The 13443-nt window shown below is 38.3% G+C and overlaps 1 protein-coding gene across 3 annotated transcripts in view; it reads left to right on the top strand.

Moving 5' to 3' along the window:
* LOC125234396 (ADAMTS-like protein 4) overlaps nt 1-13443 on the top strand; it is a 100707-nt gene that overhangs the window by 34972 nt on the left and 52292 nt on the right. For 2 of the 3 annotated variants that reach the window (XM_048140620.1, XM_048140619.1), the window contains exons 4-10: nt 6740-6920; nt 8423-8583; nt 10192-10506; nt 10716-10940; nt 11626-11856; nt 12177-12327; nt 12565-12740. In XM_048140620.1, coding sequence (XP_047996577.1) covers nt 6740-6920; nt 8423-8583; nt 10192-10506; nt 10716-10940; nt 11626-11856; nt 12177-12327; nt 12565-12740 — 1440 coding nt within the window. Of the gene's footprint in view, nt 1-6739; nt 6921-8422; nt 8584-10191; nt 10507-10715; nt 10941-11625; nt 11857-12176; nt 12328-12564; nt 12741-13032; nt 13214-13443 lie in introns of all 3 variants that reach the window. The other variant, XM_048140621.1, reaches the window with a different exon arrangement.

Below are 13443 nucleotides of genomic sequence, written 5' to 3'. Positions count from 1 at the left end.
ATGTGGGAAAACCTTAATTTACATATCAAAAATTCTTAATGATCTTTTCTTTGAAATAAAAAGTCTCTAGTGTCACTAATTTTTATATAAGTTTACTAAAATTCTGGTTTAAATTATCAGCTTTGGTCGAATCCTTGACTGCCTCATTCGTTGAATGAATAATTCTTAGACTAATTACTGAAAGACGATACGATCGGACTAGAAAGGCGTATTAATTGATTTATAAGAACCTATTATACACAATTGAAGGTTTCTACTCAATTACGTAACTGAGTCGCTTTGGATGCGTATTCAAAATTTATAAATAACATTTTCTACAGTTGTGGGGCAAAATTACTGTGAAAGAGGGAGAAAACTATTACCCCGGCCAAGACGAGTTAGTTGCCTGTGATGGTGGGAATGGTATCCATACTAATATTATAAACGGGAAAGTGTGTGTGTCTGTTTGTTTGTCCGTCTTTCACGGCAAAACGGAGTGACGAATTGACGTAATTTTTTAAGTGGAGATAATTGAAGTGATGGAGAGTGACATAGCCTACTTTTTATCTCTTTCTAACGCGTGCGAAGCCGCGGGCAAAAGCTAGTACTCTTATAAATTGGCCAAGTAGATCATTGGTTGCAGGGGTTATATTAGAGATTAGCTGTCGGCATGCGTCCCATGAAACGGGCAAGGATAAGGATTCATTCCTCCCTAATGTCCTAAAGTTCTTCCGTGATATCTGCTCTATTTGTAGATTCGCTAGTGATCGGATATGCCCGTGTCAAAATGAATGTTTTTATTTGAACGTCACTTTTGTTTTGACACTGTTAGTCATTATACAATTTCGATTCGGGCGTATTGAGTTCTCGCAACAATACCTACATGGGTCCAAGTTTACATGTAAAAGCGCGCCTACCTAAAGTATTTTTAAAATCAGAATCCGTCTCTCCGTTTTAATCAGTAACATAATTTACTGTTGACTCCACTCCACATATCACGACACCCATTAATACCACAATTATCGAATAGTGTTGATTCTATTAAATGCGGCTCCGTGACACTTTGATTCATGCTTACCTTAATTCGATTTAACTTATTACTACTTGATTTCAGAATAATGAGGCACTTAATTCAAAACATCATTAACGTCTGTGTTAGTATATTAGATTTAAAATGTGTTTTTAGAAGAAAATCTTTTGCGTTGTACTTTTCTTACAGAGTATCGAGTATCATAGATACAGTGCATAGATTGCCACCTCTCGACACAGGTTTAAAACTTTTGAACCTCAGTTTTGACAATTAAATAGGCTGATATTTTTAACTTTATAGGTATTATGTGTTAAAATTGACAAATATTAATATTAACACTATCTAGCCGAGAATCAAGTAATCAAGTAATTTATTTGCTTTCATGTAGTACATTGTCTTATACAATAAAAGTTTCATACATGAGCCTCGTAAGTGCATGGCAATTTAACCAAAGGTGGTAGCGCCACGCCATTTAGACGACCATACATTTCTCTTGGTGGGTTCGAGGTATGTTTTTTTCTAAGACTTTATCAGTCTATACGGAAGTAAAATATTAGTCTTGGATTCAATTTATTTTCGTCAAGACTTGTATAGAAAAGCATACAATTGTGCTCCAAGTGTTATTGCATTTTTTTATCATAGTGAATTTATGCCTCAGTTAGAGTTAAACTATTTGAAGTGTCGAATACACCTCTAAAGCCTACATATAACGACAAACAGCATCCAACTTGACAAATTAATAGAGACACCAATTATACTTTGAAATAAGGCATAAACGCCAAACACGGCACACGTCACAAATCATGCTCTAAAACTCGCGCCTCCAGACAGCTAATTTGTTAGCCGCTATAAGCCTAATTAATAGTCTATTAGTAGACATTTTCAATTACCACTATAGGAGATTTATAGAGCCATGCTTTAACTATTTGCTGATAAACGGGTGAGATCATTCTGATCAGATTAAGGTTATTAATGAGCCGGTACCCATTCATCGTCAGTGTTATCGATTAAGATAATATGATGTTTAGTGTGAAAACATGTAATTGATTATCTGTTTTCTTCTAGTTCATAAGCATAACTATTAAGTAATAGGTAAATGAAGTATTTCTAATAAATACATAATGTTAGTATGTATCTATTCAATTTTTTTTTGTTTTAATTGTACGACATATAATTATCAGCCATGAATATAATAGACGTCTTTATGTCTGAAATAAACTTTACAAATGTACCTAATTATATCTAAAGCCTGACCAGAAATATATGATATTAAATTAACAAGAGTGGCAATAGTCGATTGATTGTTAAAAGATGAATATCACTTATTCTCGCTAAGGCCGTTTCTTCGGAATCCTTGTTTAGTACCAGGATCCCTGCTCCGTCCTCACATTCGAAGGCCCTGATAAGTCTCTGGGTGCCTCTCACTCTTATTGAGACTGCTCGAATAAGGGTAATTGGGACCTTTACCTTTAACCAAAACATTATTTGCGAGTACCTATGGTTTTCCCCATTTCGTATTTAATCTTTTCAGTTGATTAGTTAATTTATTAAGAAACCATTGATTAGGTTTTTTTCCTCCTGCTGTGCAAAGACCTTTCTTCCACCATTCGTCCCTGTTTGGCGAATATTTACTCTTCTTCTTTTAGATTCCTCACATCTACTCTATGGTTAGCTGGAAGAGATCCTTTATAGGGATAAGCTTGCCTTTGTAACTCTATTCTTGTCAATTGTATAGAAAACTATGTGTTGTGAACAATAAAGTGATTGCCACTACTACTACATTAATGTGTTGACCACCATCACTTTTTTGGTCTGCCCTGTCCCGGCTGACCTAACTGCGATGTCTTATTTAGTAGCTAATTCTTCCATCGATCCGGGTATTTAGACTACATTTTATATAATAACCCGGAAGGAATATCTGTATGTGTCTTCGATATTAATACATTAAAATGGTAAAACGGAATACTTGGTCATTAACACCTTTTTTGCTAATGTGTGTCAACGTCAATATTGAATTTATTTCCCATTCATATTTATGTATAAGCAAAACATACATGTTTTGTGACAACTTCATCACTTCGCCGAATGGAGTTGGCGCCGTTTTTTATGTAAATACGAATTAAAACCAATTTACATTCGAATATAGTCATAAAAGGCAAATAAAAGTGAAGCTTTTAAACAGATCCTTGAGAGGTGTCTGCGTATCATCGTTTTGTATGGATCGTGTCATTCATCGTGTCCTTTAATAGTATGACGATACGAACTAAAGCAGCGTCATCGTCGATGGCACGATTTATAAAGGTGACAAACTACCGGCCTTTACAAACGGTCGTAAAAATCGGTTAGTAGTATGACAACCCTTTTGCTTCCAAGTAATAAAAAGGAGTGTCTTTTCGAAAATTTTATCATTGAATGTAAAATCGAACAAGTAGCTTCTGGACAATATGAAATAACATATAATTTCATGCGTTTATGGTATACCCTAATAACTTATAGGTAGCTGAGTTATTCTAAAACAATATCGAGGACAACATTTCAAATATTCGCTAAGTAGACAACTGGTGCTGCCCTCATTTTGCAGGTTTTTCTATGTTGTCTTATAGTTATATGGGATCATATTAATATCAGGGGCCCATTTCTCGAAGTCAGTGTCAATGTGTAATATGTCAAGTTGGAAAGAGACTTCCGCTTGTAACTTGTAAGCTTTCAGTTTTGAGAAATGGGACCCTGGCCGCCGCTACCATAATGTTTGACATACTTACCCATAAGCATAACATTATGTGTATGTCAACCAGTGCCAATCTCTCCAGTAATCTCAAAAACAGAACATAAGAAATTATCTTATAAAATAGCATTTGCACTTTGTTGCAGTATCTTATGGTAACATGCACTTACACCACATGACTATTGCGGTACTTAATAGCAGTCTAATGATGCACATTTGTGGCGTTGTCGCATAAAAGATGCCACATTTTTGCTTACCATAAGGATGAATTTTGCACGTAGCTTTATACAAATAACCAGTTAGAGCAGCCTTATCTTTAACTGACAATGTGGTAGCTTTTGCTTATAAACACCACATTTATAGTGCCAGGGCTAGGCATCATTACCTGTTGGTTTAGTGCATTTTATTGTATTGTAAAACAGCTAAATCGCAGAGTTACTTTAAACGATAGGTTATCATTAAATACGGCTTACGTTCAAAGGTTATAGATTACCGCAATTAAATGATTCGAAACTTAATTACCTTTGGTATCAAAAACAATTAAGCATCTTAAACTTAAGTTTTGGACTTTCAGACAGTCTTTTTCTACTAATAAAATATTATTTTATCAACCGGAATTATTATCCTCCTTGCGTTATCCCAGCATTTGCCACGGCTCATGGAAGCCTGGGGTCCGCTTTACCAACCGGAATATTTCGGCAAACTGTTTTCGTATGATCGGCTGTTTCGTTTTGGCCTGACTTTCCTTAGAACTCCTTACCAATTCGTATTATTTTGCAAGGAAGTTCTAGGTATACAGGGTGATTCATGAGTCGTGAGCAGGAGTGAACAGGGTACTGGGGAGGGTCACACTGAGCAACTTTCATAATGGGGCAACACTAAATTTTGATATTTTTTTTTCTTAACCTTGACTTAATTGATAGTTACTCGTAATCATCAATTAAGTCATAATTAGAACGTAATTGATAATTAGCTATCAATTAAGTACTTATCAATTAAGTCATAGTTAAGAAAAATAATCACAATTCAGTGTTGCCCCATTATGAAAGTTGCTCAGCGTGACCCTCCCCAGTGCCCTGTTCACTCCTGCTCACGACTCATGAATCACCCTGTATACCTAGAACTTCCTTGCAAAATAATACGAATTGGTAAGGAGTTCTAAGGAAAGTCAGGCCAAAACGAAACAGCCGATCATACGAAAACAGTTTGCCGAAATATTCCGGTTGGTAAAGCGGACCCCAGGCTTCCATGAGCCGTGGCAAATGCTGGGATAAATCCTGTATATATATCATTTTAACACTCACTAAACTTATGTTACCAATTACAACTTACAACATAGTTAAGCAATAGGTTGAAGAAACTTATGCAAAACATGTCGAATAAAAGAAGCAAAATATTCTTAATACTAAAAATGTTAATTAAGACATTTGTACGTAAGTGCTTTAAACATCCAAGCAGCGGTGCTAAAATAGCTATCTTTGTGATATCGTGCCCGTAATAAGTGGTTACGAATGTTAAGATGGAAGTAATGGACGCGCAAAACGGGCAAAGTGCATGTAAACATTCTGAAATAGTCCCCATAGGGAATAAAGTACTTCAATACACTATTTTTACGATGCCACCGCGAGATAAAAATGCAACTTTGTCGCATTGTGTCTTATTTTGAATCAAGTTTAACTTATAAACATGACTATTATATGACTAGTGAAGTCTTTTTGTTGTTAAAGTTGTGCACCAAATCTTCAAATTTTTGTAATTTTAATTTTAATTTTTGTTCTTGTGGTGCTGGACCTACCTATATTTTACTAAAGTAGCTAACAAAATGATCAAACGTTAAATGAAAAGCAAGAATAACTAAGAAGGTTTAACGAACGTTACAAACTGTCTCTCTTCTTAAATACCCACAACACTCAATATAACCCCTATGTGATGTTGTGGGTGCACAATCGCACATGGTCCAAAGAAATTGATTTCATCAGGCGGTTTTTCAAACCGTTTGCTTCCAATACAATTCACCTAAACTAGCTTATATAATTATCAAGATTTAAGCTCAAAAGACTCATTTAATTGTAAAAAAAATATTTAAAAATCTTAATAAAATAAAAGTACTTAATACAACATAATATATCTAAGAAGGGTTTAATGTTACAAAATTCATAGCCGCGCTGTGACAGCTGACAGCGCACGCGCGTACCGTATAATACGCCTGTCGACGATCTAATCCCATAGACGACGCCGGTACGAGCCGCGAATATTTCACATTTTACCCTAAAGCGCGTAACAGACGCTTACTACTGTTGCCTTTACGCCCTAATAGTTTGAAGATGTATTAATATTTCATTGCGTAAAAGCAAAAGCTTCTAAATAAGCTGAGACAACTTTGGATGCTTGTACGCAGCGATTAGAAATTCGCTAGATTTGGATTGAAATGGAATGCGTTTAGGAATTTCAGGAAGTGTGAAATGCAGAATATTTCTTAGAAGACTGAATGTGGAGGGTTTTATATACCGTTACTTTGTTTTTGATCAACATTTAAAATAGGTAGCGTGTTATTACGTCTGTCGAGTGTCTGTGATGCGAGGGTCCAGGGTGCGTAGCCGAATTGCACAAACGCTCACGAAGCGCTCACGAAACGAATCGCTCGTACACATCTATCTCTATCGCTCTTGCGGATTGGCGCGACAGAGCCACACTACCTTTCGCGGCGTTTCGTTTTCGTTTCGCGTCGTAGAAATGCCGTTCGGCTACGGGGCCTCGATTTTCCCCAAGCCCTCTTCCTCCATATACTTCTCACTCTACCGATAGCTGTAAATAGCCCAAAAAAGTCTGTTTATGGCAGCTTTGTCTTACCTCTAGCATGCCATTGCATATAGGTCCTATAATGTTGTGTACTATATTAAGGACATCATTTTGCTCACTGTTATGTTTTTACTGAGCGTAATGCAAAATTATATTTTATGCATCTCTAAATCAAAAGCAATTCAAAATAGCACATTAACTTTCAGGTGGTGGGTCGCGAAGCGGTGTTAGCAGGCAACACACATGACATGCGATGTGGTCGTCGGCTAGTGTCTGGTCTTTTCTCCCGGCCAAGACTGCCGCTTGGCTACTCCTACGTGACCACAGTGCCGCGAGGAGCCTGCCGCCTCAACATTACTGAGATCATCGCTAGCGAGAATTATATTGGTTAGTATCAATTTAAACGACGTGGTGTTAGCAGGCAACACTCATAACAATGCGATACTCATGCTTGTATTGGCTGATCTCAGATCAGACTAGCTGCCGCTCGACTACTTTTGCGGGACCTCAGTATGACGTGGAGTCTTAGCATTTTTTAGCAGTATTATGTCCTATTTAGCAGTCATAGTTAAAGAGGAAGTATATCGGTATATAAGTGTTTTATTTATGCAACTGTTCCATTTTCATTGTACATCATAATGCCTTTCGTCTCCACCATTAGATTGTCTAATAGCCATGCACCTTCATTATTTGTTTCAAATAGAGTCTGTAAATTAATATATGACCTATATAGACGATTAATCCATACTAATATTATAAATGGGAGTGTGTCTGTTTGTTTGTCCGTCTTTTACGGCGAAACGGAGCGACGAATTGACGTGATTTTTTAAGTGGAGATAGTTGAAGGGATGGAGAGTGACATAGGCATCTTTCTAACGCGAGCGAAGCCGCGGGAAAAAGCTAGTTGTACATAAGTAGATACCAAGGAGTGTCAACTTATTTATCCAAAACTTCTTGGCATGGCGTTGTAATGTTACTGCAAGTGTCATCCATAAATCTCCAATTATCCTCCTTGCAACAAACTTCAACATAACTTTACGAGATAATTTGTTACCAAAGTCACATGAATGGTCCTTTGATGAGGGCAAATGGTGCGCAAACGCAAGGCAGGTTACTGATCAATCAGTATTGTGGCTCTAAATCATTCGAGACTTCACAATGGCCCTGACGTCTGTACTGAATAGCTAGGCTAGTTACCTCGCTATTGAGTTCTGTTCCAAATCAATTTGTGATTTTGCTAATAATAGGTTAGTTGTAATGTAACAGAGATGTTGTCAACTAATGGACATTTTGTGTTACGCATTATCAATTGTGCATAAACAATATTACCTTAAGTTGAATGTCCACCTACTTTTGATCAGGAGTCTGATTTAGATTCAGTGACTTGTAACGGTTTTGATTTTAATTTGATACGATCATGAAAGACCAATATTTGCTCGTACGGAAGGAAAAGCAAGTCGTCACCTCGACGACCGCCGAGTTCCTGTCAAAGCGAGCTTAATCCCGTAACGAATTGCTAAATTTGAATCGGGCTTAGAGACGAATTTAGGTAAAATATGGTATTTAAACCAAAATAATAGATTAGTAGTTATAATCGATTTCGGCCTGATAATTGTTGGCAAAAACATGACGGTACCGAATTAAAACTGACAGGTCCATATCCTCAGGCGAACTTGATAATTTGTGGGCCCCTTAATTCTGAAAGAATACCTGCTCATTTCTTCTTTTTATTAACCCGTCGTATGCTTAGACACGGATCCATGCGTGGGAATTTAAATCTTTTGTTTTAAATGTCAAGGTCACTATTTCATTGGTCAAAATTGACAGGCCGCATACGAGGGGTTAAATTTGGTTTGGTATAAACAGAAGTGTACTTTTTTTGTTTTTAGCTCTCAAAATCACAAACGGATCATACATAATGAACGGAGAGTTTGCCGTAAGTGCGCCAGGGACATACGACGCGGCTGGTGCGCGGTTCATCTATTCTCGGGCCGCCGGGCTGGATATGGTATTTGCCCATGGACCCATTCATTACCCTATTGATATTATGGTGAGTACTGAATGTAAAAACAGACTCATATATTAAGGAAGCAAAAGGTTACTTTAGTTCAAAACGCAGCCAACACACTACTACCTAACTATTACCAAAGACATAATTATATAACTCCGTATAGACAGATAAAGTCTAAGAAAAAAACGTACCTCACTCATCATCCTCCTTGCGTTATCCCGGCATTTGCCACGGCTTATGGGAGCCTGGGGTCCGCTTTGACAACTAATCCCAAGACTTGGCGTAGGCACTAGTTTTTACGAAAGCGACTGCCATCTGACCTTCCAACCCGAAGGGTAACTAGGCCTTATTGGAATTAGTCCGGTTTAAAAAAACGTACCTCACTACCATACCTACAGAAAAAGGTACGGTGGCCTAGATGGCATTACACCTTTGGGGTACGCTCAGCTAGATGGCGCTAATATTAATATTTGACATTTTAAAACATATCAAGCTAACAATATGAGCCAATTTGTCAAAACTGAGGTTCAAAAGTTTTAAGCCTGTGTCAAGAGATTTTACTTCGACAGTAACTCTCTATAATACTCGATCCTCTTTGCTATTACTTTTCATCCGTACCGTCCGTCCGTCAGTTAACAGACGTGGAAACAGCTCGATTAGTTTATTTTAGTTACTTTCACAGCATTATGTCATATGGTATTTTACTATGGGGCAGTGCTTCAGAGATAAATACCATATTTGTTCTGCAGAAGAGGGCTATTCGAGCAATATACAAAATGAACCATAGAGACTCACTTAGAGATAAGTTTAAGGACATTAATATAATGACAGTGCATTGTCAATATATTTATGAGAATATTATGTATGTACATAAAAACATTTGTAAATTTAAGAAAAACTGTGATGTACATAATATAAACACTAGAAATAAGCATAAGCTTGCAGTGCCCTTCACTCGGCTCCATAAAATTAAAAAATCATTCATGGGTAATTGTGTAAGATTTTATAACAAACTTCCTAATGCCATCACTGAACTGTCTTTTAATCGATTTAAACAGTATGTAAAGCGTATACTGATCTCTAAAGCCTACTATAGCACACAAGACTACATGAATGATGAAACACCGTGGGATACAAGTATTGCTGAAAACCATTAATTATATAGCTTATTAATGATGATATTGATAATTCAATGTATTTTTATACAATTTTTTTGACATTTAGAATTAATTCTAGAAGTTTTTAGACTAGTATTTTTTTTTATACAATTTAGATTGATATCATTTTATTAAATCAATGTAGTTTTAAAACAATATTGTTTATTGCACCAATAAATTCCTCTGATATTTAGAATAAGATGAATATTGTACCCTGTTGACAATTTAAAAGTGCTTATTGTAAGCCTATTTGAATAAAGAATATTTTGATTGATTGATTGACATCTAGTGAGAATACCTACATTTTGGATATCGGGATTCTTGAACATACAACTTCATACTTCAATGGCCAGACTTCTAGTGGCGAGAAACGAATAAATTAATATAAATATTTATGACACTCGGCCAAACCAACTATGGAAATCTTTGTTGCGATACAGACTTTCATATTATTTCGTCCTATCAGTGTTTAATTCTCTTAAATTTTCAGATACTGTACACTCAACCAAACCCTAGCATAAAGTACGAATACTTCACTGAGTCTCAGCCAGGTGAGCTAGAACCTGAATCGATTACAAGATCACCTGACATACCATCAACAATCTCCCCCAAACATACCCGAAGACATCACAGCCTAGACGCTTTTCCTCGACCAGTCAATGTACCGAGGTATAAGAACGTAAATGTTATGCAAGACGCGTTTTCGGCAGAGGAGCTTGAAGAAAACGTGGTTGGGGATAGAAGGTTTATCTGGAAGATACTGTCGTATACCCAATGTTCGAGGAGTTGTGGAGGAGGATTCCAGGTATGTCACAAACAAATTAATCGATTACAACAATGTCCCAATTTTTTTGCACTCAACGACTCTTTGCAACCTTGCCATTTCCTGCAAGTTCTCCTTCGCGCTCAAATGTAGGATTTTGTGAAACCTGTGAGTCAACTTTGTAAATATATTTTTCAGCGAACATCAGAAAATGTAATTTTCATTCATTTGAGGAAATGTTATACTAATAGGTTGGCAAATTCCGCTGCGTGGAAGCCAGCAGCACTGGTGACCGGGAAGTAGCCCCAGTGCATTGCACAGGCTCCTCGCCCACCAGCAGACGGCGACGGTGCGGAAACGTGGCGTGCCCGCCGCGGTGGCGCGCCGCTGCCTGGTCGGCTTGTCCATCCTGCGGGCCAGCTACGAGGACGAGGATCGTTGGGTGTGTCCAGGATCATTCAAGGGGCATTACGAAAGTGAGTTATTTCTTAATTATTGGACATCAGGGAGCGAGATACGAGCAGTTACACTTGAGTTGGAAACTTGGAACAAAGGAGTGGAAGCCACAATTGCACATGCTCTTCGCTCACCAGCAGACGACGATGGTGCCGAAACGTGCCATGTCCCGCCTGCGGGCCAGCCACGAGGACCAGGATCGTTGGGTGTGTCCAGGATCATTCGAGAGGGATTACGAAAGTAAGTTATTTCTTAATGATTGGACATAAAGGTAAGGGAGCAAGATACAAGCAGTCAGGCTTGAACCGGAACAAAGAATTCGCTAGTGGAAGCCACAATTGCACATGCTCTTCGCTCACCTTCGAATAATCAAAATGTTGTTTATAAAAGCGCGCACATAAAGGCACATTGAGATACTTTAAGCCATCATCATCACCTATTGTTGAGCGGCTTAGACTACATTTATTTCACTGGGATTAGATTAGATTACATTTATTTATTTGATATTAAAATACTCGAATTGCCATCATGCTCGCCTTAAGATTAGATATATTTTAATCTAATCTAATACAATAATTGGTCTGACTCTTTGCCTCTTTTAATCGATTGTTTTATTAAAGAAAACGGTTTCTACTCTTTGACTATGCCCATGTGTGTTTTATGAAACATACATGTCTATTAATACTTAATTATTTCTTATTTCAGATAAGCGATCAAAAATGCCCATCCCCAAAGCCTTCAACAACGGAACCCTGCGAGGTCCCCGACTGTCCCGACGTGCAACAAGTGGACAGACGGGTCAAACGACCTCGCGAACATGTGGACGCGTTCCACGAGGGACCGGTGTATTCCGTCGCCGTTAACGGGTCGGAGGAAATTGGCCCGGAGTACAACTTCAACGCGGCCGCTAGTTGGCTGTTTACGGAATGGTCGGAGGTGCTTATTTCTGTTTGCGGTTATTGTATGTCAAAGATTGAACCTACCCAGTAGTGGACTTGTACTTTTTGTTCATGAGAGAGGGCTAACCAGCGAAATATAAAAATATATATCTGAAAGATGACTTTGTGCGACCTGGGCGTATAGATCTGCGACTTATCGCAGGTAACGAAGTTGCGCAATGTGCAGTAATTTTTTAGCAGATCTTAGGCATCTCAGTCAAATTGTTGACCCCAATTAAGTTCTGCAGTCTACCTCTTTAAAATATTGTTCTGTTGTAAAATTTTAATTGTACTTAGACAAAGATTATTTTTCTTCAGTGTGTAGGCTGGTGTGTTGGCGGTGGCCTACAAACCCGAGGAATACGATGTTCGGATCCATCGGGTTGTACCCCTATGAGATCCCCCGATGCATCGCGATCATGCAGTCCGAAGATATCTTGTGAACCTCAGGAAGGACATTGGTTTACTGGTAAAAAATACCGATTTAAATATACCTTAGTATAATCTTCTTTCATAAAACGATGATTGTAGAAATTGATATGCCGCTTGCATTTTATCGTGAGCTATAAGTACTTATATATTATATGCGGATCGGTATATTCTGTTTTCCAATTTTTCTCGTTCCTAGGACGTCAGATTTAGTAAACTATCAAACTGATTTACCTAAAGATCCGACTAATAAAGCTCTATTTTATATGTTTTGTAGGAGAATGGTCTCCATGTTCTTCCCCCTGCAATGGGAAGCAGATTCGCGGAGTCCTTTGCATAGGAGGCACCGGTCGGCATCTGAAAGACTCCGGATGCAAGGCACCAAAACCGGCACATGAAAGGGACTGTGAAGATAAGTGCGCGCCTATGTGGTATTTTAGCGATTGGAGTCAGGTTGGTGCAATTTTTTTTCAAGTTTCGTCATTATGATACCATTGAATTCATTATGTACCTTTTTATCATCATCATCAATACAATAAGGCTATATTTTCTCATTTATAATCAATTGTTTTGTTTTGTCTCTGCTGTATCTTTTGCTTGCAGCTGCTTTTGCTAAGAGGCCTAAGAGTATTCTCTCTATCAATCGCGCCATCCCAGTCGTTAAAGTTATCCTTAATATTTATATATGTAGCCTAGTTTTTTCAAGGCGTCTCCATCTTTAGTGACTTACTGACTATTTCTGCAGTGTATATCCAACTGTTCGACCAACACCGGTGTCCAACGCCGGACCGTCTGGTGCGCCCGTGGTACGGGTGCGGCGCGTGATGAAGCTTGTATAACAGCTGGTGCAGGGGATCGTCCTCTGGCGCAAAAATCATGTGTCCCACAGTGTAGTGGGATAGTAACAGCTCCACCGGAGTTTATAGGTAACTATAATATTTCCAGCTGTTCGAACAACACCGGTTCGCCGGACCGTCTGGTGCGCCGGAGGCGCAAATATCATGTGCTCCACAGTGTGGTGGGATAGTAACAGCTCCACCGGCACTATTACTCGTATTGTTCCATTTGGCTCTGAACATCTAGGCACCGCACACACAATTTTTTGGCAGAAACTGCAAAGCGTCTGGTAGACTGAACTGGCGACCGAAGAGCTGGT

The sequence above is a fragment of the Leguminivora glycinivorella genome, chromosome 16, assembly GCF_023078275.1.
Source record: "Leguminivora glycinivorella isolate SPB_JAAS2020 chromosome 16, LegGlyc_1.1, whole genome shotgun sequence".
Taxonomy (NCBI): Eukaryota; Metazoa; Arthropoda; class Insecta; order Lepidoptera; family Tortricidae; genus Leguminivora; species Leguminivora glycinivorella.
This window is presented reverse-complemented; position numbering and strand designations above follow the sequence as displayed.